The sequence below is a fragment of the Dasypus novemcinctus genome, chromosome 1 (genome assembly GCF_030445035.2).
Source record: "Dasypus novemcinctus isolate mDasNov1 chromosome 1, mDasNov1.1.hap2, whole genome shotgun sequence".
NCBI classification, from domain to species: Eukaryota; Metazoa; Chordata; class Mammalia; order Cingulata; family Dasypodidae; genus Dasypus; species Dasypus novemcinctus.
Genome location: NC_080673.1, coordinates 49349486 through 49376860, shown reverse-complemented (window position 1 = coordinate 49376860; position 27375 = coordinate 49349486). Strand labels below are relative to the sequence as shown.

Sequence of the window (27375 nt, the reverse complement as noted above, 5' to 3'; positions counted from 1 at the left end):
CACAGAGGCATAGAAGCTCTCTCTACCTTGGGTGGTTTCACAGCCAAAGCTGTCAAGGAATGGGTGAAAAGTAATTGTTTTCAAGTGTGCCCTTTTACAATCATTTGTTTGCTCTGGCTCTTTCAGGGACAAAGGCTATTGTTGAACACATCCAACTAAACAAATAACTCATCCTGGGGTCCCTTTAACAGCTGCCTTAGTACAATGATCTATTTACATATTAGCCTAAAATTGAAACTGAACTCTTTAATGACATAATCCAGCACTATAGTCCTGAGACGCATGTGTTCTACCCAACAGCTGAACAACCTTGTAGGCTTATGATTTTTAGAAATAACTTTTTGTATACCAAGTGATCTTAAGGCAGCATCTTAATACACTGTCATGTATTTTATCTCTTTGTCTGCTCATCACACCCATGTGGGTGCCTTTTTAACCTCTTTGTTTAGTTACTTGATAAATAAAGAGAAATACAGAAGGTCTCTGTCACCCCTTTTTATTATTTGTTGATAAGCTATAGTTGTAGGCCACGCTTTGCTGTGTGTCTCTGTATTTATCTTACCTTTCTTCTATGGGTCTTAACTTTCATGGGGCTAAAGATTAAAGGATGACCTTCCAGATGTTATAAATTAGTCAGCTACAGTCACAATCATTACTAAGCATGCTGTAATAATGTTTTGAAGTTTTACATAATTTCCAAAGTATATTTAGTTTAAACCACTATAACCTGACGGTTTCATATATGACTTTTAAAAATTGAAACAGGAAATTAGCTTCAGTTTCTTCTTAAGATTGTCAGACATAAAGTTAAGGAGCTATATAGAGACATACACAAACACAAAAATGAAGAAAAAATACCCTACACACACCCGTACTCATCTGTCTAAAATAGTGTTGCAGCTTTGGTTGAGTCAGTTTAATTGACTTCAGTAAGACTATTGGTTCATTGAAACCAAAGCCAGAATGATGGCTCTATCTATCTTCAAATAGGTATTTACACTGCAGACCTCACACAGAGCAAAATGTTACCATCCTGCTGGGCCAGAACAGCATGAAACTTTAAAAAGAATAATATTATACTTGATTTCAGATAATTTATTGAAGTCTGCTTCTGAAACTTTTGATGAGAGATTTTGTGGCCCGGATACATTCCAAAAATTGTCAAAGACAAAATTCTTTAGGCACTAAAATCAAGCTCCTCCTGAATGCTGGAAGGGTGTATGGGGATCATTTTGCTTCAGCTATAAGAAATGGAAGCATGCATATTCTCCATAAAACCAAAGGTAATTACTTTCTAGCCAGCCAGCAGTAGAGTTGACTTTAGCATCCTCCAAGTGTTTGCTTCTTAGTGAACTGCTGTATGATGAACAAACAAAACGAAGTTAAACACTATTAATATTGAATAGATCTGGTGAGGTCTCCCAGAGAATAAGGAGTCAAAGACATTTAAAACACTTTTGGAATGCAAATGCTGAGTGTTTGGTATATGCTTTCTTTTTTAAAACTTTTAAATATTAAAGTAATTGTCATTTAAATAAATTGATGAAAATTAAAACATAAATATCATTGTGATTAACAATGCCTTTTATGAATATTGCAGAGTTGCAACATACAATATATATATTTTTCCCAAAATAGGGTAACTTCTATTGAAATTATATTACTGCATGCTAAAATTTTAGCATGCTTGTATTCAGTGACTTTTAAAATTCCTTTACTCTTTTAGATGCAAATTTTTGATTACCTAGAATGTCTTTAACCAAAATAAAGAGAGTATATGATTTACTCAAATTAGAACCTCAACTTGTGAATGCAATAATTTGCTTAAAACAGTGGTCTGAAGTTTAAAAGTTTAAAATTTCAGATCATGGTCTAAGGAAATAATTAAATATATGTTTGTATAAATTGGGGAAAGATATAAAATTCAACCCCTTTCTGGTGTTTTTTAATTTGAAAAATCAACGCTTGATTTAGACAGCACATTTTGCATCTCAAATGTGCTAATACTGTCTTCTATATTTATTAAAGGAGCTCCTGAAGTAAGTTTTTTTAAAGTTAATAGTGACACCAAGATCTTTGTTATCGACAAATTGCTAACCATAACATACCAGTAACTCTTAAATTGATATTATTGATATAAAAGACATAACATTGTAAAAATAATGGTAAAGGTATGCTTTTTAAATTAATATTCACAAAAGCACTTTCATTAAACTCGAGTTTCTTCATGCATATAGCATACCTGAGGAGCTTATTAGAAAGCTTTTTCTGGCTAAGATATAATGAATAATCAAAATCAACCTTAAATCTTTTTGATTCAGCTTCAGATATTATTTTTATAGAACATGAAAAACAGATTTCTCCACTTTAGAAAACATTGCCTATGCATGCTACAGATGGAAAATTATGGAAATAAACAGAAAAATGTAATTCAATTACATCTTTGAGAATATCATATTAGCAAGTCTTTAAAAATTCTTCTTTACATAGTTCAATATAGGCATTTTATATCAGTGAATATATAACTTTCAGGCAGAGTTAAGTGACAAAGTGTTAAAAGATCTAAATATAATTGTCTTTCATTTTTTTACACCTGAAAGACAGATCAACAGACTTTGATTTGCAAGGATAAGCAGCACTTTCATGCCTTCTCTAGCCTTTATTCTCCCATCCTAGCCCAAGAAATTGCATTTGATGCATCCTTATAAAGGCATCCTGTACTTCACATAGTAATTCTTTTCAAACAGCTGGATTGGCTAACTTGTAAATTAGACTTCTCTTCTTGCATTGTTACAGAAATCATAACTAAACATAACTTCACATAACTAAAAAGTGTGTTTCTGATTTATGGCTTTCAGGTATTTTCTGTTACCAACAGCACAGAATGTGGGAAATTACTGGAGGAAATCAAATGTGCACATTGCTCACCACATTCTCAGACCCTGTTCCCTTCACCTGAGAGAGAAGCACTGGAAAGAGACCTCGTACTTCCCCTGCTCTGCAAAGACTATTGCAAAGAATTCTTTTATACTTGCCGAGGCCATATTCCAGGTAAAAAAAACAACATTAATTCAATAAACTACTATAGAATATCCTTACAAGACACCTGTTCTTAAATACTCGCTTATGAGAGTGTAAACTTTATCTCCCTGTTAAACATGCCTGTTTACCTCATCATTAACTTTTCCAGGTTCTTTATCTTACATTGTTGTTAAAATGAATATTGTAATTTCAGTCTACAAATAGCATATTGGTTTTGTTGTAACATTTTACATATCTTGTTAAGCTGATAATTCAACTAGTGATTTTTACACATGTTGACTTATCAGTGCATATTTCCTATTGGCTTCTTCTTCACGCATCAGCATCTATAGCAAGGCAGTCTCCTTCTCTTCTATACAGCTGATAAAATAATTCGAGATTGTCCACTGACTTTTTTCCCCACTGACTTTTACGGTATTTTCTTACATAAAATAAGGTTAGGAATCCAAATAAAGAGTGTTTTGCAAAGTGTTTTCCCATGTAACAACTAATTTGCTCCTTCAAAACCCTGTGAAATAGGCAGAAAAAGTGGAGTCATTTTCATCTGACAGATGAGAGCAATGAGTCTCAGAAGTTAAATGCCTTAACCAAAGTTATACAATGACAAGGTGATAGGATGGATGAATACAGAAGTTCTTATGTCACAGATATGCCTGGTCACTGTCAGATTTTGGATCTTAACAAAACATAAAGATCATTGAGCACTGACTAATTTTACTTCAAAAGTTGGCCAACTGTTTTTGTTGTTTTAGTCAGAAGAATCAATGTACCTGTAGAAAATAATTTAAGGAGACAGATTTTATTTAGTTAAGCAGAGTCACATGCCAACAATTCTACTGGAGTTAACAGTTTATATACCTAAGTGGCATTTAAGGGAAAAACAAGCTTTAAGAACTGTAAGATACACTCCGAGAATTTTAATTTTTTCTCTGACACAGGAAAGTGTAGACATTTGCAGTTTTTGTTTTTTTTCAATAGAGCTCCCTTAACTTAAGAAAACATTTTGATTAGGATGGCTTACTTTCTTTGGTGTGGCATAGCATGTATCTGAACCCATTCAATATGAAAATATTATTATTGTCTTTATAAACTACAGCAATGTTTCTAAGGCTTTTCTTAAACCAGCTGTTTCTTCCTTTTATCACATTCCCCGAAGCAAAGTAGAATAGGTCACAGTTGCCTAGACAGCCTGCCCCAGCCAGAAAGCAATAACAGATGAGGTACCATAAAGGTTTGCTGCAAACTTCAAGTCTTGTAGGTCTGCCTTTACTACTTAAAGTTGAAAGTGAGATCAGTGCGGCATTTTCATTCACACTTAACTATTTTGGGTAATTACAACTATGCTGTATTTGGGGTTTCATGCAGGGGGGTCTTCATATATTTTAAGTTCTTTTGGCTTCCAAACCAAAAAAAAGCAATATCCACGGAAAGAGAGAGCACAGCAAACAGCTCAGGAGCCAGAACTGCAAGTACCTCACTCCTCAGATCAACATATGTGGTGACGAATGACAAATTTATTTTTCTACGAAGTTTGTATATATGTAAAACTGCTGAAGTGCATCAAGATGTCAAGTGCTTTTGGTGGCCACCCAGGCTGCCTTGAAAGATAACCAGATGAAAACTCCACTCCAGTGGTGGCTGGAACAGCAAGGGTGCTTTCTTGGGAAGGGCTGGTAGACTTTCGCCAGATGAGGGGGCTTCCCGGGCATCTCTGAGATGCTAATAATCGTTCTGTATGCTCTCTTGAAAGTGTGCTGTAACAACTATCTCTGGATCGCTTATGTTAATCGATTTGGTAGCCAGACTGATCCTTGGCATGTAGGTCCTGTTTCCTAAATTACGATGAGTAAGATATTAATCCTCCCCTCAGCCGCTGACCCCAACACCAAAGAATCCTTAGAGTTCTAGATTGCTTATATGAAAAATTACTGTAAAAGAAAACCTATCATATTTTCATCTTCTGAGTCTATTTAATGATAGCTTTACTTTTCTCTGAAGCTCCAAATTGTGAAAAACAGCTACTTTATGATTCTGTTTATCAGAAGCAAGTCAGCATATTTGGACTGTCTTCATTAGGATAGCTCCTTTTCTTCCTGCTTGTCGAAAAGTAGAAGAGGAAGGAATCCTAAGGAATGCATTTTGCCAAGACAAGGCAAATGCTGAATGGGCTTGGGAGAGAGAGAAAATAAAGTAGGGAGAAATCTTCATTTTTTTCCCATTGCTTAATACGTGATGAAATAAATGTCTAGAGGATCTGCCCCGTTGCTTCATGTTCCTGGTTTTAAGAAAGCACTGTCATTTTAGAATACTCATGCACCTAAAAGATGACTGCTTTCTAGAAACTTTAAATCAGGGAGAGTCATGGTCTACTTATTTTTCCCAAGAATGAGAAAAGAAGTTAAAAAGTGAGGATGTACTAGAGATTTATTAGTCATAATATTCTCCAGTTGTGAATTTGTTACTTAGGAGAGTAAATTCTTAAAACTTCTCAAATGCTAAAATTTTATTTTAAAAACACAAGAGCTCCTTGCTCAATACCACAGGTCTTTTCTTCCACAAGTCTCTTCAGGGTAAAAGAGAGAGACAAATATTATATTTTCATGTTGAGCAGGGTAGATAATTTCTTGTTCACTAAATGATGGGAATAATACATTCTATGGAATGCATAGAAATGGACTTGCATGGCCTTGCTTCTTCCTTTACACCCATTATCAAAATGACTTTTATCATGCTTAGACTGTCATCTCCTCTGCTGTAGGTTATTGTAGTGTGAATTGTCCGCACACAATTAGTCCAACTGGTTTAATCATGTTGCTAATGAGGGCAAGGTCAAGGGTTTGATCCCGCTGAGTTTCTCTATTCCATAGCCACCCCTAACCCTTGTCATATCTTGCACATGTGTTTTATTAGTCCCAAGGAAAGCAAATCGGAGAGAATAAACGAATGCATAAAAATATACTCCACTGCAGGCCTTACTGCCAATGGGTCAGTAAGCTTTTTTGTCTTATCATGATGAACAGCATATATAAAGAGGAAAAAGAACTTTTCTCTAGAATACATGCTGCAAGAAAAACTAGAGCTCAGAATACTCCCAGAATATTTATTTCACTTACCAGTATGCATCTGTGTGCATGCCATTACATGCTGCTTGGGGTACTGGGTTCATGACACAGGTGAATAAATAGTTACAGGTCAAAGGCATATGATAAATTATTAGGAGTTAATAAATTATTGCTGCCAGAATAATCAGTGTATGTTCACCATTAGTAGATCTGATCATAATATGGTTTTCCAAGATGAACTAAGCACTCACCTTCAGTAAAATGCTCATTAATGTATTCTTCCAAACATAAGAGTATCATTTGGTAAATTACATCTTCTGGGGCAATAAATACCAGCCCAATGCACAGAAATCAGGTCCATTTCTGCATGTGAATAAGCTCTTTGCAGCAAAACCAGGTCATTTAAGGTAAATTATTTTTAAAATTTTAGATATTTCAATTCAAACAGCATGATTGCCAGAAAAATGCACATATTTTTATGTAAAAGTCTTCTGAGCTGGCTCTCTCCTTCACACTTAGATTATGTCTAGGATTGTTAAGAGGCTAGAAGTAATTCATTGTTAAAATTCTGTATTTATTTAATTTGCTAAGAGAGCAGAGTACCTCTGGAGCCACAGAGTTTATGAATATGAACTCATTAATCCTCAGAGACTGCATTTGAAAATCATTTCTCATTTCCTCATGTTTGTCCCCAGCTAATAGTGCCTTTAAAAATGGAACCAGCCACCAGTATTGTTCATTAATTTTCCCTTAATACTGTAGTCCTTTGCAGACTGTATTGCTGGAATACAAAATAAGATTTTTTTTTTTTTAAAGCAAACTAATTTTCTTCTGAGTTGCACTTTAAGATATTTCACATTGCCTGTGACCCTGCAGGCAAGCATCACACTGAAATAAAATTTCTCACTAATGAATTTCATGAAACTCTGTACACCTCCACATTCAGTTATAAATATATCCATAATATGATAGTCTTCCTGCATGCATATGGGCATGGAGATCTTGCTGCCTGATGATAAATACTTCAAAGACATTATGTATCTCCATGCTCATGCCATGCATGCAGGATATATAACCAAAATAAGATCCAGCACAAAACTTCAAATTTGATTTAGCTACTCATTTTCCTTTCTCTTTCTTTTACCCTGAAGAGCTTAACTCTTATAGACAGTTTTCATCTGTATGCTTAGCCATTAAAGAATGGCTAAAAGTTGTCTTTTGCAAACAGTGATTTGCTGAAGATGACTAAATGCTTTGATCCTCATTCCTCTCTAATTTCTAATCCTTGAGTTTTTTCACAGAGAGATAACCTCCTACTGGTGCCTTGGAGCACCTTTCCCAGCTGCCATGTCTCCTTTCTCTCTGTCCCCTACCCAAACATTCTCAAGGTATCTCCTCTTAATTGCCTGGTTCCCAAATACAAGATCTTCTCCCAGAGCTTGATCAGAAACTGGCCTTAAAAGAGTCTTAGAAATTTAGAGATAATCAATTTCACCCAGAACGTAGGCCAAAATGTATACCAAGCTTTAACCATTGGGGGCTCTCAGGTTCTAAGATTAGTTTTTATTCCGAACTGACCTAGGCTAAGCTCACTGAAATAAAATTTCTAGTATCTTTCATGTTTCATTGCTAAGCCTCACTTGGCTGACTCCAGATTCTCGTTCTTAGAAATCCTTGCTAAACCTGGATCTGTTACACAACTTCTAAACTTCAGCTAAGTTACTAGGTGCCTTTCTCCCAAAACTGAGGTATAATAATCTAACTTGTTAGATAAAATACAAATCTAAGTAAAATTAAAGTTGTGAGACCAGAAGCAAGAATTTATATATAGGGCCATCTCTGGTAATGACATCTTCATCTTCAAATGTAGCATTCAGGGTAGATGTCATCAGACTATGGAAGTGAATCTTACTGATATGCCTTTCCCTCAAAAAATAGCCCAACACCTTCCTAACTCAAATTGCTATTGTCGAAGCATTTTTCTGTCACAAAGACTTTTTTCCTTCTTAGTCAATGATAGCTGTTTTTATCTGATATAAATTCTTTTTTAATTAGAGAAGTTGTAGGTTTACAGCTCAGCCTCTAACTCAATGTTTGACTCCATGATATTTCTTTTCTCTGTTTTCTGAGTGCAAAGTACTCAGTTCAGTAATACTGAACTGCTTATGACTGAAGGTCTATTTTAAATACATTTTTGCATGTTCAAAGTGAGGGGCAGGAGAAAGGCACCAATATATTTGAAAGTAGTGGACCTATTATTAGCATTGATTCATTGCTAAGTCATTGCAGAGTTATTTATTATAGCATGTAGTGGCCTTGTAATGGTCATTAGATTTATTATTTAATCATATGGAAGTAGGAAAAAAATTAGAATTGTAAATAACCAAAATTGATGGCCTACTTCTTTCTTGATTCTAATTTTTTCTTCTCAGTAAGTTACTTAGTATTGTAGGAAAAAATGTTTAGTGACCAGATAAGCTCATAGGCACAGCATATGATACCTGGGGGAAGCTTGAAAATAGAAGCAATGAAATAAGATTAACTCTGGGTTTGTAGTATATGGATCTTATGAAACTTCTAAAATATCCAACACAATATTATTTCACTTTTATTTCATTTTTATTTAATCTATATTTTTCCTATAATATTCATAAAGTTTTCAAAAATGCTCTTATATATTTTGCAAATGAGGTTGTTTTACTATGACACTGTATATTCCTAATGAGTCTTCATGCATTTTTTTAAAGGTTTCCTTCAAACTACTGCTGATGAGTTTTGCTACTACTATGCAAGAAAAGATGGTGGGCTGTGCTTTCCAGATTTTCCAAGGAAACAAGTCAGAGGACCAGCATCTAACTACTTGGACCAGATGGAAGAATATGATAAAGTGGAAGAGATCAGCAGGTTCATAAAGATAAATGCTCTTTAATCTTTGAAACAACTGACAAATATTGTGGTTTTTGACAGTGAATCATCTATTTTTACTTATGTTCAGCTGCAATATCTTCCAGATGTTTGGTTTTTTTTTTTTCTTTTTGGTAGTTTGTTTCTCCAAAATCATATTAGCCTAAATACTTTTAACATTTAGGCTACTAATCATATATTATGAGATTGGCTTCTCTATGATACATGTGAATTTTAAACTTGAATTTTATGATTGCTGTTTATGATACTGTAGAAATATTTAGCACAATTATTATTAACAAATCAGGTTTTTATAAATAAATCTTAGAATTTTTTCTCTGCATGCTTTCTCTATGGTTTAATTATTGTGAGTAAAGTTAATTTTAATTATAGTCATGGAAAGATGAGCTAATAAGTTTATGAAAGCTTATGAAACTTTAAAATACATACGTGTTTTGATTTTCTCTTTTGCTTTCAGATAGAAGACTGTTTTGGGTTTTTTTTCCCACTGAAAAGGGTTTAAAATAATTGCTCAAGAGAATTATATCATGACCTTTGGGTTAGCAGCACTTCATGATTCTCCACACCATTTATTTCTAGAGGACACATATTTTGAAAAGGATGCAAAGTGCATCCCATACCTCCTTCATCTCAAGAAAAACTTACTGGTTTCCTTTAATTTGTTTAGAAAGCACAAACACAACTGCTTCTGCATTGAGGAAGTTGTGAGTGGGCTGCGGCAGCCTGTCAGTGCCCTACATAGTGGGGATGGCTCTCACCGTCTCTTCATTCTGGAAAGAGAAGGCTACGTGAAGATACTTACCCCTGAAGGAGAAATTTTCAAGGAGCCTTATTTGGACATTCACAAACTTGTTCAAAGTGGAATAAAGGTTGGATTTTTACATTTTATTTATCTTTTCTCCGGTTATGTCAATTTTATTTTACTGTTATCTTCCTTGCTGAAGGAATTTTTTGTAATAAAAGAAAAGATAGTTAAGGAAAAATAAGGAGGCAAGATAAGGGAACAAGGCAAATGAATAGGAACAATGACATTAAACTAAATACGTTGTGACAATTGAGCAGTGCACTCAGATTGCTATTTTGGCATGCTTTCTCTATGTAATTTATACATTTACAATAATTCTGGCTCTTTAAAGTATTTGTTTAAATATTGTTTAATGGACATAATACTTCAGATTGTCTATCAGTGCTCCGTAGTAGACAAAAAATGTTCTTTGGTTATTTGGCAATTGCAAATCATTCTTTTACCACATCAATTTTTAAGTCTGTGTCATAAAAATTGCTACTGTATTGTGCCTTCCTTGTACAATGTTTTTACAGGTGAGTCAAAAATTCTTATTTATAATTAGTCTTCTATATAATATATTAGCACATATATTGCCTTCTTTCCCTTTTCTCCAGTTTGAATTTTCACAGTAATCTAGTAGGTATGTAACTAAAGTTATTGTCAAGTTTGTTCACAAGAGAAGTAACAGGACAGTATTAGCCGAACTAAGCTGTAAAACAAATAGTGGTGCTCTAAAATTAAGTAAGACGTGTTTAATGACTCGTGACTATTTCAGAATAGAATGAAGTAATAGTATGATTTGGGGAGAACTGTTTATCCTTTTCATTTCTTAACTGGGAAAAAAATCAAAGGAGCATTGTATTCTACTCATATAGAAATAAATTTCTTTCTCTGTTGTACTCTACTCATAGGTAAGGCACCAAAACAAGAAAAAACGAGTCAGAGAAAATACATATAGATGTATTCATGATATCTATTTTGTACCCACCATGAAAACTAACACTCAATTAGAATTTATATAACACCATACTGTACCAGTCAACTTCAAGCTCACATGGTGACAACGTCACCAAGACATACAGATTGCTTGGAAAATCTGTTTAACTCAGTCTCAACTTTCTTCTTCTTTTTTTTAAAGATTTATTTATTTATTTAATTCCCCGCCCCCCGGTTGTCTGTTCTCTGTGTCTATTTGCTGTGTCTTGTTTCTTTGTCCGCTTCTGTTGTCGTCAGCAGCACTGGAAGTGTGGGCGGCGTCACTCCTGGGCAGGCTGCACTTTCTTTCGCACTGGGCGGCTCTCCTTATGGGCGCACTCCTTGCGCATGGGGCTCCCCTACGCTGGGGACACCCCTGCGTGGCAGGCACTCCTTGTGCGCATCAGCACTGTGCACGGGCCAGCTCCACATGGGTCAAGGAGGCCCGGGGCTTGAACCGCGGACCTCCCATGTGGTAGACGGACGCCCTACCCACTGGGCCAAGTCCGTTTCCCTCAACTTTCTTTTGGTAAAACGTTTCATTAGAATTCACAGCAAATAATTAAAAGTCTGTTTTAAAATGAAGCTTTTGGGGACAGGTGTAGCTCAGTTGTTGAGCACCTGCTTCCCATGTATGAGGTTCAATCCCTGGTACTTCCTAAAAAAAATAAACTAATCAAAAAAACCCCAAAACTTTCATGTTTTGCATGCAGGTTTCAGTAAATACCTTCCAAAATGTGCCCTCATAACTCACTGCCAGTGGTATCTAATGAGCAAAGAATAAAAGATGCAGCAACAAGTTCATTACTCACTGGCAGTGGGTTTTCCTTACTATGCAAGTATAATAAAACATATTCTCTGGATAAAATATTGAAAAGTGATAATCAACTCTTAATATATCAATTATGGAAAAACATTAACATTTTTATATATTTTCATTATTATATTAAAGTTAAATTAATTTTTCCTGACTAAAAGGTAAGGCAGGCCTATGTTCATAAACATAGAAGCACACAGAGAGGAAAATATTTTCTTCCAGCTTTTTTTCTAAGCAACTGTAAAGTAAAATTGAAATCAAATTATATATACATTTTTATAGCCTTCTTTTTTCACATAATAATATGTCACGAGTATTCTCCCAGAAACTTAGCTTTAAATCTCATTTGAGTGTCCTATTTCCTTATTCTTTTTGCCATTGTAAATAATGTTTTGTATCATTCTTGTATATATATATATATTTTACCTCACAGATGACTTCCTTAATATTCATTCATAGAAGTACTACCAAGTTCAGTGAAATGCACCATGATAACACATTGCCAATTTGCTTTAAAATATAATACATTATCAAATATTTGAGAGAATAATATATAGTTTTCAAATATTAATTAAGTAAAAATGTTAGCATTAAAGAATTATATATATTAAAATGTAGACGTAAGAAATTGGCTCAAAATACTTAAAAATTGTGTGGTTAAAAGTTAAAAACTAAGAAGTTCTTATTTCTGGTTTAACTTTCTAAAGAATCAATGCCTTTTGCTAACTTTTAAAAATTGTTTTACATTTTTTTCTTTTATTTTTAAAAGAGCTTTAGATTACATAAATGTTACATCAAAAATATAGGGGATTACCATAAGAATGAATTCCTTTTAATTGGGATTACTTCAGATTACACTGTTTCAATTTCCATCTATTCATTGGGATACTGAATGAGAGTTTATCTATTCTTACACTGAGACATTTCATCATGCAATAAAATTGTGCAAGCCAGGATATAATAGTGCCATGGTTATCAAAGTATGTTCTGCAGGCCTAGGAATTCTGTAGAACCCCCTCTAACCTTCATTCCCAGTGGAGTTCAATTTTCCTATGTTTTATAAATTGGACACCTTTGTATAAATTGGACCAAGTCTTCTGTGGCTTAAAACAAAGTTCAAAACCTATTATTCTAGTGAGCCAATATGACATTTTAAAGTGCAATATTTTTAATTCCCTTAGTATTTGGCAGTGGCCATTCAGTGAGATAGGAATCTATCACATGGATATTTAAGTGTTCTTAGCGAGCAATGAACCACATATTTATTACCTCCAGTAGGTTATGCTACAACTGGCCTTAATCTCAGTCCCCATGGAACTCCGTATCGCAGGTTATAGATGGAAAGTGTTAGAAGAGGCTACTGTATTATGGGGCAGATGCCAACATTCATGAGTTGATCATACTCTTGATTTTGGTGGTAGGTACTTCAGAGACATCTGAAGTAAAAAAAAAAAAAAAAAAAAATTACCGTAATATTTTCAGGCTTCTTTGATGTATGAATTGTCAGTGTGTTCATCTCAGTATTCTGTGTTTGTCGACAATCATTTTACATAAATAATGCAAATAGGAATTTCAGAAACTATTATGTATATTATATCTTCTCTATTTTTAAGTTTTAAAATCATAAGAGAGAGCATAATGCTGTTTTAACAGACCAAAATATTGATTGGAATATTCAGATCACAGAATTGATAATATACTAAACCTGTATAAGTCTTAAATGAAAACCATGCAATCCAGGGAGGAGGTCATCCCATGACATTCATTAATGACCATTCATGAATATATTAAATGAGATATAAGGACATCTGAAACTTCTTCTCTGCTAATTGTCAATTAAGAATTGACAGTAATTTCTGTCTCATGATAAAAGGTTGACCCTTCTTATGGCAAGGAGCTGGGATATGGTTAAACACCCAGATTGTGTTGCTTAAATTGTTAACCTGGAGGCTTTGATCAAGCAAAAGTCATATGCAATCAGGCATAGCAGAAGGTAAAGAAGTGACTTCATTTTTTGTAGGAAAGAATTGTGGAGATGAGATTTATTGAGTAAAATCTATGCCATGTGAAGTTTAACTGCTATTTAATCTAGTAAGAGAGGATTTCATTTACCCTGGAAGACCAAGCTTTAAGTTACCCAGTCGAAAGTGACTCTGTATATTTTTAAAATATATAGTTCTTTGATAGATCTTGGTGACAGTATGCTATACAAACTAACCACTAATACTGACACTGGAGGAATGACCCAGATGTCAAACTGATGAACACATTTTTAAGTCTTCAGTGTAGTGGTTGTTTAATCTCAAGGGGGAAATTTTAAAAATTGTACTAACTACGTCCAGGAAAGAAACTCCTTTAAGATACTAGAGATGTGAAATCTTTATATTAAGCTTATACTTGAATGCTGAATCAGAATTTCAGGCAAATACTAAGACAAACTTTATCTGTCCAATGTCCTTGGGAAAGGCAGACCAGTGGTCCTTAATAAAGGCTGCACGTGATAACACCTGGGGAGCTTTAAAAAATTCCAATGACCCATGAAATGAGACTTTGCAGTTGAGACCTAGGCATAGGTGGCCTTTTAAACCTTTCAGGTAATTTCAATGTGTAGCTGATTCGAGAATCACTGATTATTGAGCCAAACCCCTGGGTCGGTTACATGTTGAAGGAGACTCTGCCCAGTCTGCATCCAAATCCTATTAGTGAAATGACCATGGAGAGTAAATGATTGGTCACCAGTTGTCATTTGTCCTGTACATTTTGGTATTTACATGTACTCGTCCATTTTGAGTGGAGAGATGACAACTCTGGTAGCATGCAAGACTTGAGATAAAGCTTAGAAAAAAATGGTATTTAAAAATCTCAACAGTTAATTCTGATTGGATAATCAGTTTACCCATTAATTCAACACTTTTTCTGTTTTTGTTCCTCTCTGGAATATGGTACTCAGCGAATTGGCAAAATTATTATTGTTTCTGTTTCTAAAAAACATAGTTTTCTACTATGTTCATAAACTCTTGTTAGAAAATGACAGGGATTCCAGAAGGTTCTCTTGTGTATTCTCAGTGAATTTCACCAAGAATGAGAAAATCAGACTTAGAGCTGCATGTGTGCAGAAATTCAGAAAAGCCTGCACCTGGCACCTACAGGGTGGCCACTCAAGGAAACTGACAAGTACCATCCTCTGCCACTCAGTTCTCCTGAGCAGTCAGAGGACGGAGAGGCTCACACCCACAGCAGCCCTTTCGAATCATAGCATGCAGCAGACAAAGCTGAAAGACTTGTCTATCACTGGAACAAGTGTCACTGGACTCCTGTCCCTCTCTGTCTACTTGGATCCTCCTTTCAAAAGATGCTTTCTGAGGCAGTCTTTTTACCAGGGGAGGAGAGGACATAAGGCTGAAAGCTGCTGATTGTCCAGGTGACTGAGCCCATTGAGGTGGGGCTCTTGAGAGACAGTGGCCCGGGTGCCCGGGAGTCACAGGAGCATGTGGAGGAGGGCGTAGGGTGCTCAGGGCAAACCCCGACCGGGCAGCCTCTGATTTCACATGCTTGTAAATCACATGCATAATTATGAGCATTGAAAGTTTAGTGAAATCCAAGTGCTCATCCGTCCATGGGGAAGGATGTTCAGTTTTTCTGAAATTGGGCAGAGACCTAACCTTTCACGTTTTTCTCGGTCTTTAACTTGCAATCTTATGGCAGTCATGAAATGTTAGTGCACTTGCGCTCAAGTGAAGTGAGTCAAGACAGGAGAGTGAGAAGCAATTTACTTTTCAGAAGAAGTATTGGAAACATAGCGTGCATTTATACATATGGTCATGAGTGGCCCATATTGCAAATGCTTCCCCGGGAACGGGAGAACTCTGCTTTTAAGGTTGAATGAAAGTGTGTTGGGATGAAATAAAGTAGCAACATATAGGTGTCAAATATTACAATAGAAGAATCACCGTTCTGGAATATTTTCATACCAATGACGTTTTAAAAGTTTCTGGCCTACCAAATGACTGCATTAGAATTTATATTCTATTACACCTCATCTAAAAGAGAATTGCTATAGTGGTGAAAATAAGCACTAAGTAAATGTATTATAAAAGTGGTAGAAAGTTAACTAAATAGTCTATTCAAAAATAGAAAAATTTAAGCCCCTCCTTTTTTGTAATTTAAAATTCTAGATCCAAACCATTAAGTTGAAGTATAAACAAAATGTAGATCTGCAAGTAAAATTTTTTACTGTACTTTTTAATATCAAAGTAGTAATACTGTGGTTTGGACACAACAATATTGAGTTTTGTAGGCACTTATATATAAAAATGCCTTGCACTCTGCTTTCAATTTCTAAATAAATTTTATCTCATTTCAAACCTACTATGAATGCTCACAGAGGGAAATTAGTTTTCATAAAGCAAAAAACCTTTTCGTAACATGAAGTAATCTCAATGCAGTTTTCTGTTTGGTTAAATTAGCTTTCATTTCTGGTATTGTTAATTTCATTGTTCTGGCACTTGATATTTTATTGATAAAATCTTTTACTAAATAAATGCAAGTGTGTGTATATATGGTGGATGCAGTTTAAGGCAGTTTAATCTACCAATTATTTTCCATTGTGCCTCACGTTTTTTACTGTGGCATATACAACATTCTACAATTTGAGTAGAGAAAGGCCTGCCTTCTCATTTTAGGTCCCAGAAGTTACACAGGAAAGTTTCTATGTATTTATATTCATCTTAGACTTGAAGGGCAAAGGAAATCTAAGAAGTCCTATTGTAATCATTTAAAATAAGTGAAAAGCCAAGAAACCAGACCCTAGATTGCTAGCCCCTAAATGAGGTCTCTGCCATCTTTGGAAAGCATCTCAGTGGACATGGTATCCACCATCTCCTATGGACTATCTCTGACTAGAAAGAGAAAAGAGAATGCATATTGCTGTGGCCATCGTCGTTGCTTTCCAGTGGCTCTGTTGCCTAATGAAAAGGAAATATTGGGCATCACAAAGCTGTCACTGGGTGGTCGAGCTAGCACAGCAATTCCTCGTAGAGATATTCAATAGTTTTCCTAAGGCTACAGTCTTAAGCTGAGTCACGTTGTAGGTAGGCATGCTCTGGTCTTCTTTTTTATTGGTGATAACCACCGTTTTTTAGACGCTTATTTTGTTAAGCCATTACACAGATTCCCTCCGTGATTCTTAACTAACTCTGTGAGGTAGGTATTACTATCCCATTTTCCAGTCCAGGTCACTAAGGTCTAGAAGTTCAGTAACCTGCATAAGATAACACAGGTCGAGTCCTAAAGCTGGGACTCAAATGCATATCGTCTTTGATCAGCAAACAGCAGAGGAGGAAATACTGAAGAGCAGTGAACAGGTTGGTGATGGTTGGTGGGAGCCCTCTCAGTACTGCAAATCCTGGCTGGCACGACAGTGAGGAGGCTGAGGGCTGCATTCCCAGCCCTGGGTTCTAGTCTCTGCATCCGCCACCATCACTGGTTGTTTGGCACAAGTTGCTCAATGTCTTTAGGCACAGTGTCTTCTTCTGTAGGCTAGAGGTGATAAAAGCCCGTGCCTAAGGTCCTGCCTCACATTTTGCATGCATGATCTCACATGAATGAGAAGCACGTTGTAAGCAATAGCGCTTATTACCATTCATCGTGAAAAGGAGGGAAAGGAAAGGAACACAGTCCCACCCCCAGAATGACTCACAAGCTCTAGTGGCCACTGTTAGCTGTACTCCCCGTATTTAAACAGTGCCACTTAAAATGGGTTTGAATGAAAATTTATGGAGAATTATATGGCAAAATTATTTGGCAGTCCCATGAAAACAAAGTTACATTTGTGTGTGTGTGCCATGGGGGAGGGGGCTAAACTCAAAAACATAAACCTGGAATATATATTTATTTAAATACATCAGTAGAGAAAAAGATCAACTTCATTTTTACAGCATCATCTTTTTAATATTAAGTGTATGGCGTTGCTGCCTACTTCATTGTGCAAGAGCCCCTGGTGTTGGAGTTTCTCAGAGCACATGCCTAACAGCAATTAAGCACAAAGCAGCTGATCCGTAAGTATGGCAGCAACCTTTCATCAGAATTTCCTTGCGTTCATGGTAGTTTTTCTCAACCTGGGTATTATAGTAATGTAGGTCTTTCTTTGTGTTTGTTTTGGAACATGGCTTATGTCAATCTGCCATGGTGTTAATAAATTGTAGGATTTGCAAAGGAAATACACTGGGACTGAAAACTAAGAAGGCACATATTTTTGCCCACTAGCAACTACTATTGCTTTTAAAGAACAGATTTAGAATCTCAGGAGTAGATGAATTTGCTATAAAATTGACTTGGAAATTCATATTATACAAAGTGTGTTCCTCCACAAACTATTTAAAAAACAAAATAAAAAACAGATCAGTAAAAAGTGCTATAAAGTTAGAGAAGAGAGAACTTTAAAGTAAGGTTTTAATGTTAAAGAACAGCAACAGCAAAGTCCAGTAAACAAATCCTTGAACTAGACTGGAATTCAGGTACTAAGAATAAGTAAAAGCCAATGGCCTCTGCTACCTCCTGTTCCAATCTCAGGTTACAATGGACCCTTTTCCTAGAATACTGATTCAGTAGTTACAGTTTTCCTAAACATGTTTATGTTGACCTTTCTATGAGCAACTTTGGAAGTATATATAGCATCTTGCTTTTAACAGACTTCTATTTTTACATGTTTTCATGTACTTGTTGCTAGTATTCATTGACTGACATTTAGCCAAGTGATGTTGAAGTCTGTAATTATAGTGAGCTATCATAATATCCAAGAGGCCAGAATTGGGATGATTCTAAAGTGTTTTAAAAAAAATGGATCATTGGCCAGAAATTAAAATCACCTTTGGATTTTTCAACCAAAATATGCTTTGAAAAATAATATGCTATTTATTGAGGGCATTCTGTAATATGTTATGAGAAAACCTTGATAAAATTTCTATAAATCATGTAATTTTTTTTTTTAATCCCAGCATGGCTTTGTGATACCAGATGACAATGCATAGTAGTGTGTCTTAATTGGCTCTCAGGAATTACTATCAAAAGAGAGGCAAATTTTGAACCTTTTATCTAATGAATTTCCATTTTACTCCTAACTGAGTATGCTATATCCAATTTAATTTTAGGTTCTTCCATTCGCTCATTTTAAAATAGTATATAATTCCTCAGGCCTAAACATCAGGTAGCAGAAAATCTACAAAGAATAATGATTTGCTTAAGATATATATATGCTAATTGTTCTGTCATATATACTATATATAGTAGGACGTGAACAGAAAAGGAGAACATCTGTGAGTTTGATCTAAATGTATTCTATCATTGCTAGTAGTTGAAATAATTTAATGTGATTGTAGAACCAAACCCAATTAACTGAGCCTAATATAAAAATAAATCAATATGAAAAGGGATTTTAAGTGTTATATGTGACCGCAAAATTCTTGGGAAGAGACTGTTCTTTTCAAATACTCAAATGTCAAATATCCTGGCTTTCTCTTAAAGAATAGCTAAATTTTTTTCTTTTTTAAAAATTCTAATAAGCTGTTTCTAAACCAGCCCCTTATCCTTAAGCACCTTTGATCCAAAAGGATCACAAACTTAAATAAAATTACATCTGCCCTCAAGCTATTTCTAGACAGGGAAGACACATCTGTTCCAAGAACCCTTAGCCAACAAACACTTTGAAACTGTACAGAAATTCATTTTTTGAAGGGGGGGGGGGTGGGGAGAAACAAAGACAATAACAAAAAATAAAAATAAGAAGGGGGAGATCACATTTTCAGTGTGAAGAAAGATGTTTGAGTTTGGGAAAAAATCAGGAAAATTCTATTTTTAAGAGGATAAAAAGAAAAGCAAATTTAATTTCCTCTAGACTTTCTATGCAATATTTGGTGTTAAGTTCCCGACAGTGGAAACATCTTTGTGGATGCGAACATACCTGTTTAGGAAAAGTGAAACAAAACTTGAACCAACTTCCCTCCACACATAGGTCACCACACATCTGTCCTAAGTTATCAATTAGTAGCCTGAACTGGGTTCAAGCCAGTGACCCGAGGTTGAAAATCCCACCAACGTCCTTCTCTCTCTTACCCAATATGGCTTTCCCCTGTGTCACTATCAAAACTTCCCTTTAAATCCCGGGATTTTGGATGATCAGAATGTTTCCACAACATTAATAATGTATTTGTACTGGATTTCTCTGTACATCACCCTGGGGCTGATCTTAGTTAGGCTTTCTGTGACACAGTGATGTGACTAGTTCCACCAAAACGACTTACCAAGAGTTTGCATTGTTCTTTTTTTTTTTTAAAGATTTATTTATTTATTTTCTCTCCTCTTCCCCCCCACCCCGGTTGTCTGTTCTCTGTGTCTATTTGATGCTTCTTCTTTGTCCGCTTCTGTTATCTTCAGCGGCACGGGAATCTGTCTCTTTTCGTTGGGTCATCTTGTTGTGTCAGTTCTCCGTGTGGGTGGCACCATTCCTGGGCAGGCTGCACTTTCTTTCACTCTGGGCGGCTCTCCTTACGGGGCGCACTCCTTGCGCGTGGGGCTCCCCTAGGCAGGGACACCCCTGTGTGGCAGGGCACTCCCTGCGCGCATCAGCACTGCACTTTGGCCAGCTCCACACGGATCAAGGAGGCCCAGCGTTTGAACTGCGGACCTCACAGGTAGTAGACAGATGCCCTAACCACTGGGCCAAGTCCACCGCCCTGCATTGTTCTTAACTGCATAAGTGATCGCTCTAAAGGCAGTGCCCCCTTTTTTTTTGGGGGGGGGTTGATTCAATGCCAATACATATAAAATTCCTGGGCAAAAACAAAACAATAAACCAGGTCAACTTCTTCCTTTGCAAAGAGTTAATTATTAGAGGCACCACTAAGTAAGACTTCTGGTGGCAACAGCAATTAATCAACATTGTCAGGTACTCTAATATCCCAACTTGGTTTGGTATGTATGTCAAAACTAATCCCTGCCATGGCTATAGCACTCATCTACTGCCGATACGATGGCACCAAATCTGCCGCTAAGTGGTTGTGTGACTTTGAGCAATCTGACTAATCATCTGAGATCTCTGGGTATTTATCATTGAAGTCAGAGGATTGGACTAAATGATTCCTTAGATCCATTCTAGATCTAAAACTGTGAAATAGTAGTAGTGTCTCCAATTGTTCCCTAAAGAATTATAGTGAAGAGAAGTGATCAGTGTGACTGAGGCCCTGGATTACTACTCCAGACTTGCCCAGGCTCAGAGAATGTGGGGCTTGCTTTGCTTTATCCTACATTTTCCCCTTTTTCAATGATACAGAAACCCAGTCAGAATCCCCCAATGTATGGGACCCATCACACTGACAAATAGGTGCATTCATCTTTTGGTATGTTCATTAGTGCTCAGCTACAACATGTAAAAGCTTCAACAACTCAACAAGTAGTGAGACTTCATGACAGGAAAATGTCTTGAGTATGTAGGGGTAACAGGGCCAGAAGTTTTCGGAGATCCAGGTTTAAAGGTGAAGATATACCATGACCTTAAAGTTGGCAGTGTGTGGTGTGCTGGGAGAGGAGACAGTTATGGAAATGAGTGCAGGAAGAGGAGGTAGGAGGAAGGGATGAGATGTCAATTGAGGTTTTCTGTTTGATGTGGGAGAATAGTGGGTATCAGATGATGTAGGGTCTTTGGCTTTTACTCTGAGTGAATGGGGAATCACTAGAGTGTTTTGAGCAGAAGAGGGAAAGTTCTGACTTCAACTTTTTAGCAGGATCCTAGCAGCTGAGTTAAGAATAGACTACAAGACGTGAAGGTGGAAGCAGGGATTTAGAGTAAAACCCTGATTTCTAGTTTAGCTCTGAGGTGAAGGGCTTCGTATCTGTAGACCAGTTATTTCACCACATGGACCCTTAGTTTTTTCATCTGTAAAATGAGAGGATCAAGAATATCTGACATACCTTTCAGTTCCAACTTTTAGTTTATATTTAGCAATTTCCCCTATTAAATGTAAGCACTTTTACACATGGTATTTCCAGAATTTACACCTTTCCCAGAGTTTTAAAGTGCAAATTTTTGAAGCCTAGTACATTAGCAATGTAGGCCATTTAATGTGTCTGGTGAAAGGCTGTAAATTGTGGAAAATATCAAATTGTGGTAATGTACACAGGAGAAGTCACTCTATGCCAGTTGTAAATGGTAATTCATGAAAATGGTAACCACAACTAAAGATTATTTGAATCACTCACACACGCACACACACACACACACACATTATACCTTGGGAAATGCAAAAGGGGTTCAGATGACCATGTTTTTAAAAGGATAAAACACTTGGAATTAGCATAGAAGACGCCAAACACCAAATGCCCTGAAGTCAGAGGATGGAATACAAAATACAGACCTCTAATAGTCACTATTACAATTTTACATAATTATAAGTGTTGTTGTAGCAAATTTCTAACTTTTTAAACTAAAAAAAAGGACCTTAGTTATAAAGTACCCATAATTCACTCTCAAAAGTAGAATATTCCCAGGTATCCTCAGTGGATTTATTTTTTGTTTTTGGCAATTTAACAAATGCACTCATTTAGCAAAACAGTCTTTCAGGGACTGTAAACTTAGCTAGCCAAGAACTATCTGCATTTCTATATGCATAAAATCCACAGAAGTTAACTTGGTTGTGGATAGAGCAAACTAGATGTGAAGAATTAAAAAGGGAAAGAGGGTAACGCTTGATCATTTTACTTGCACATGTAAGGATTTCTGTGCTCTGTGTTCCCTTGAGAGAAATCCCATGGTGCCAATTAACGTAACTTATTCCAAAACAATTCTCTGTTTGGAAAGAATAATTTTCATTGTGGGTGTTCCTTGAAATAGTATGCCTCATCCCCTGTTATTACTGAGATGTGTGCTGTGCAATTGAAAGTACCAGCTTCGTTTCTATGCACTGTATAGATTAGAGCTGTATCCCACACACGGTGTCAGATAATCTGTTTTAACTTCATCCATTTCACACATATTTTAACTTGTAGCAATTAAATGTGGAAAAGTCATCTCTACCAATTATTAAAACAAATATTTCATCTCAAATTTATTAAAAGCACTGAAATCAAGAGATTTCTTTTAATCAGGAAATCATTTTTCTCGCAAAAATAAAAAAATAATAAACTTTCTGGTTTAAGTGACATTTTTGTTTTTCTTCAAAATAGTGTGAACGCGTTTTTCCTCTACTAATTTGGTAAATGTGTTCTCCTTTCTGTTAGGCTGTATTGTCTATTTGGATTTCTGGAGTATTTTTTTTAAGACCTAATAAATCAATTAACCAATATTCATTCTAAGATTTAATTTGGTGAATAGAATATATGTGCTTTTCATCAGGGCACACATCTTTTTTAAGTCTGAAACCACCACACACAGAGAATTTAATTCTGACAGACATTTGTTCTCAGCATAAATACTTTAGGGCCAATAGTGTCCCCACTTAATCATGCTTCTTAAAAGTGAATTCCAGAAGACTAGAGGCCCCAAATGACCCCTGTAAGGTGAGTTGTCAGTAAATTACTTTTATGATGTGCCCTGGGGAAGCAGGTCTGCTAGAGCCTTGGTAGGGAACTGGCCCCCTCTTGCCTATAGGGAGATGACCTTTAACTTTATCTAACCTTTGCATTTTCTGATTCTAAATTTCTGGGAGGCATTTGGTCACATTTTTGAATATCACAGTAAAACAGAGAACTCTCCTTTGCCCACAAGACAGTGTTAAGCACATAGTTGTTGTTTCTCAACCAGATGAAGCATACCAGTAAGCTTTTTATTTCTATAATTTAATTTTGAAGACCAAACATTTAATGAGTTCAAAACAGATTCATAATTAAATTATGACAGCTTGGGTGACATTCGGAAAACACTGTAGAAAATGGAACCCCTGTAATTTTGCTAATATGAATTTACTGTGGCATTTGAAAATTTATGAGTCATTTGAGATGAATGAAGATTTTACATCAGAGTATATTTATTTTTTCACAAAATATTTAATTACTGAAAACAAATCTTGTCCGATTCCTTGTTGTCTCCATTATATGAAAGCCGTTGTGCTTTTTGTGGATAATGTATTAATACAGTGACATGATCAAACATAGGAGCTTAGGTTTGGTTTGAATGAAAAGAGTATAGTCATATTTGGTTCTGTATACTGAGAACATTGGGAAATAATACCGTTTTTACAGAACAAGTGATCATTGATCTCCTATTAGTATTTCTGTATCAAATATTTCGTGTCAAAGCCTTACTTAAGTAGAGCAAGATGTCTGTATTTTAGCTTTGTGATGTCTAATTTACTTCTTTTCTCATTAGTTTTACTGGATGTACCAGTATTTTAATTCTTTCCTAAAGAATAGTAATCACAGCTCAGTTTAATTGTCTAGAAGATGGATGTATCTCACCATAGATAGTATGGTGAGAGAAGTAGTGAAGTAGTGAAGATAGTGAAGATAAGCATTTCAAAAAATTACACACCAGGGAAGTGGATGTGGCTCAACTGATAGAGCTTCTGCCTACCATATTGGAGGACCTGGGTTTGATCCCTGGGGCCTCCTGGTGAAAAAGAAGACAATAAAACATGCCCACGCGGCAAGCTAGTGCCCATACCAGTGCCCACATGGTGAGCCAGTGCCCCATGCAAGTGAGTCATGTAGCAAGATGATGACGCATCAAAAGAGAGACAAGGGGAGAGTCAAGGTGAAGTGCAGCAGAAACCAGGAACTGAAGTGGCAGAGTTGACAGGGAACCTCTCTCCCTATCAGAAGTGTCCAGGATCAAATCCTGGTGAATCCTAGAGGAGAGAAAATGAAAAGAGAAGACAACACAGACAGCAAAATCAGCAGGGCAGGAGGAGGGGAAGGGGGGAAAATAAATAAATCTTTTTTTAAAAAAAATTACACACCTCATTTTTAATCAGACGTTTAGTTTTTAAATGCATAGACTAAATGTAAAATATTTTATAATCTCTTTGATTTAGACTTCAGATTTTAGCATAAGCAAAAGCCGAGCAGTCTCATCTTTGCATGCGTTATCATCGGCTCTTTTGAAGAGATCAACGATAAGCAGTCATAGAAGAAATTAGTGTAATGTCAGTAATTTTTCAGTGGGGAAGGAAAGATATCAGCAAATTCTTTCCGGTAAACTGAACGCGCTGGCTCAAGAGTGTATGTAAACAAGCTGTAAGTTTTAAATATAACTTAAATGCCACCCAGGAGAGGAACCCAATGCTAAAAGAACTGTCAACAGACAGGGAACAGTCTTTAAATGATGAGGAAAATATTACATTGATGAACTAATTTGGGGAATATGCAGGCATCTGCTTGCAAAAAATTAAGCACAGAATGCCCTCTTTTCCCAGTCTTCCAACCCCAATAGTTTATCTTTGGATTTGGGAGAGATAATAATAGAAAAGCAGAATGTAGACTTAATTCAGTGATAACTGTAAGAAAATTTAATTTGAAAATATGCCAGCCAAACTCACTATTAAGAAACAAGTTTGGAAGCAACGACTAGAATAAAGTGGATTAAGCATTAAGATACTAATGTCCAAACCCCTTAGGCTTATTTTAATCCTGTCAAAATCATTTGCCTTCAGATATGTAGATATGATCCTGCTTAGATATGATTGGGTGTTTTTTGTTGTTTAGTGCTGTTTTGTCTGTGTGAAAGTGCCTTGATGGTTTAACCGCTTACAACACGGTCCACGTCATTCTCTGGAGTCCACCTATTCAGTGACCATAAGGATTAGGAGATGCATTCAGCAATTCATTCACTCATTTAGAAGCATTTTTAAAGTTGCCATGTAAGAGCAGGTGTAGCTTGCTGGTTGAGCATGAACTTCATATGTTCAAGGTCCCAGGTTCAATCCCTGGTACTTCATTTTTTTAAAAATTGGTATGCATTAATAGTATGTACTGAACTGGGCCCATCTCTGGAGACTGACCCAAAATTAGGACTTGCAGTCTGGAAAGTAGTGCCCCACAGGAAAACCAGAGTGCTGTTACGGAAATGCAGCATGGATGTTGGGCAGGAAAAGCTGCGGGGATAGAAGGGACTGAAAAATGATAAGTGACCTGTTACTTGTGCGCGATCAGCAAGTCAGCAAAGTGTTCTTTCCTCTGGGAGGAAAGAACAGGTTACTCATCCTTCTGAGGATGGTGGCGCCTCACATAGGAAGTGGCTCTTAAAGTGTATGTGCAGAGAAGAGGAAAGAGCTTTGTGTTTGTAGGAAAACACCATGAAGGGATTGTAATCTGGCTGAGGCCAGAGAGGTTACCTATGAAGAGTCCTGTGTACTCAGCTGTGGATGCTGAGTTTCATTACATGGAGGACAGCAGGGACCGTTAAGGCCAGCCCCCTTCCAGTGCTGTGTTAGGCTCCTTCGGGAAAATGTTTCTTTAACTGCTGTGATTACCCGACTTCCTCTTCTAGGGGATTTGGGAGTCCATCCTTGTCTGGAAGGCAAGGCAGCTTAAGAATCTAAAAAGAATGAATCTAAAAAGAATGAAAAATGGTTGCAAGGGCAGAAGAGCCTAGGAAAAAAACAGAAACTCAATTCAGACTGGCTTAAGCAAAACAAAACAAAACAAAACAAAACAAAGCAACTCCTGGCTTGGCTTTTTTCTGTGTTGGCTTCATTCTTGGGCAGGCTTTCTCCCTGTGGTACAGATTATAGCAGCCCCAGGCTTACATCCTACCAATTTAGCAAATCCAGTGGAATGAGAGCTGTTTTCTCCAGGGGTTGCCACAGAAGTTCTGTAACTGATGCCCCTGGCTTGGGCCCCATGCCCGCCCTGGGGCCACTCATGGGTCCTGGGACATGTGTTAGGAAAATTGGCCAAGCCTGGGTCTTATGCCTTCTCAGGAGCCAGGGGCATGTCAGCCCAATCCAAAGCATCACGTCCTAAGTGTGGAAGGAGTAACTTCCAAAAGTAAAATTGGGATGTTGTTACCAGAGGAAGAGGGAATAGATGCAGGGCGGTCTAAACAACAGACCTCTGTCGTCTGGATTGCTGGCTCTTAATATTCAATTGTGTCTTCCCTCCTTATTACTGAGCTTCCCTGAGTGACATATTTTTGTATCATTCAAGGTTGGTAAAGCTTTCTGTTAATATAATAAACCTAATTAAGTGGTGCTTTTAAAATGTTTATATAATACTAATTTCTTACTTACATTAACTTTCCTTTTTTTAAGATCTGTCAACCCACATATATAGATTTGATTAGTGAATAAAATAAGCATCAGGAAGCATTCCTAAATCACCAGAAGCAATGGGGTCAAAAGAATTGACTTAATAACATTTCAGTTGCAGAAAATGGCCCACCTCCAGAAAAGAATAGCTAAGGCCCTATAAGAAATGCATCTATACAACCCACAGTTTTCTCGTTGCTTTGAACTTTTGTAAAATTTCTCTTTCAATTCTACCCATTAATCAGTTGTATTTATTAATGAATCATTGTAGAGTTTACATCCAAATCTGCAAGAATAGCAAAAGTATGTAGGGAACTATCTCCGAACGCTTAAGTAGGAAATATGAAACATTTAATGATAATAAGGTTTAGATTTTATCACATGTAATTTTGGAATATTTTATACCTATGCGTTATGGTTCTCATTTTCTTTCCAGTATGTGCAATTTAATTCACTTTGGTAAATAAGTATGACATGTTTTCATTTGTCTTCAGTCATAAGGGTGTGATTAATATGCTATGGAAGAGTAATATG

The 27375-nt window shown here is 36.3% G+C and overlaps 1 protein-coding gene across 4 annotated transcripts in view; it reads left to right on the top strand.

Moving 5' to 3' along the window:
- The window catches only part of HHIP (hedgehog interacting protein), a 93999-nt gene that overhangs the window by 3579 nt on the left and 63045 nt on the right, over window positions 1-27375 (top strand). For all 4 annotated transcript variants that reach the window (XM_004456520.5, XM_058286081.2, XM_004456521.5 and 1 more), the window contains exons 2-4: window positions 2859-3051; window positions 8852-9008; window positions 9697-9898. In XM_004456520.5, the coding sequence (XP_004456577.1) occupies window positions 2859-3051; window positions 8852-9008; window positions 9697-9898 (552 nt within the window). The remainder of the gene's footprint in view (window positions 1-2858; window positions 3052-8851; window positions 9009-9696; window positions 9899-27375) is intronic.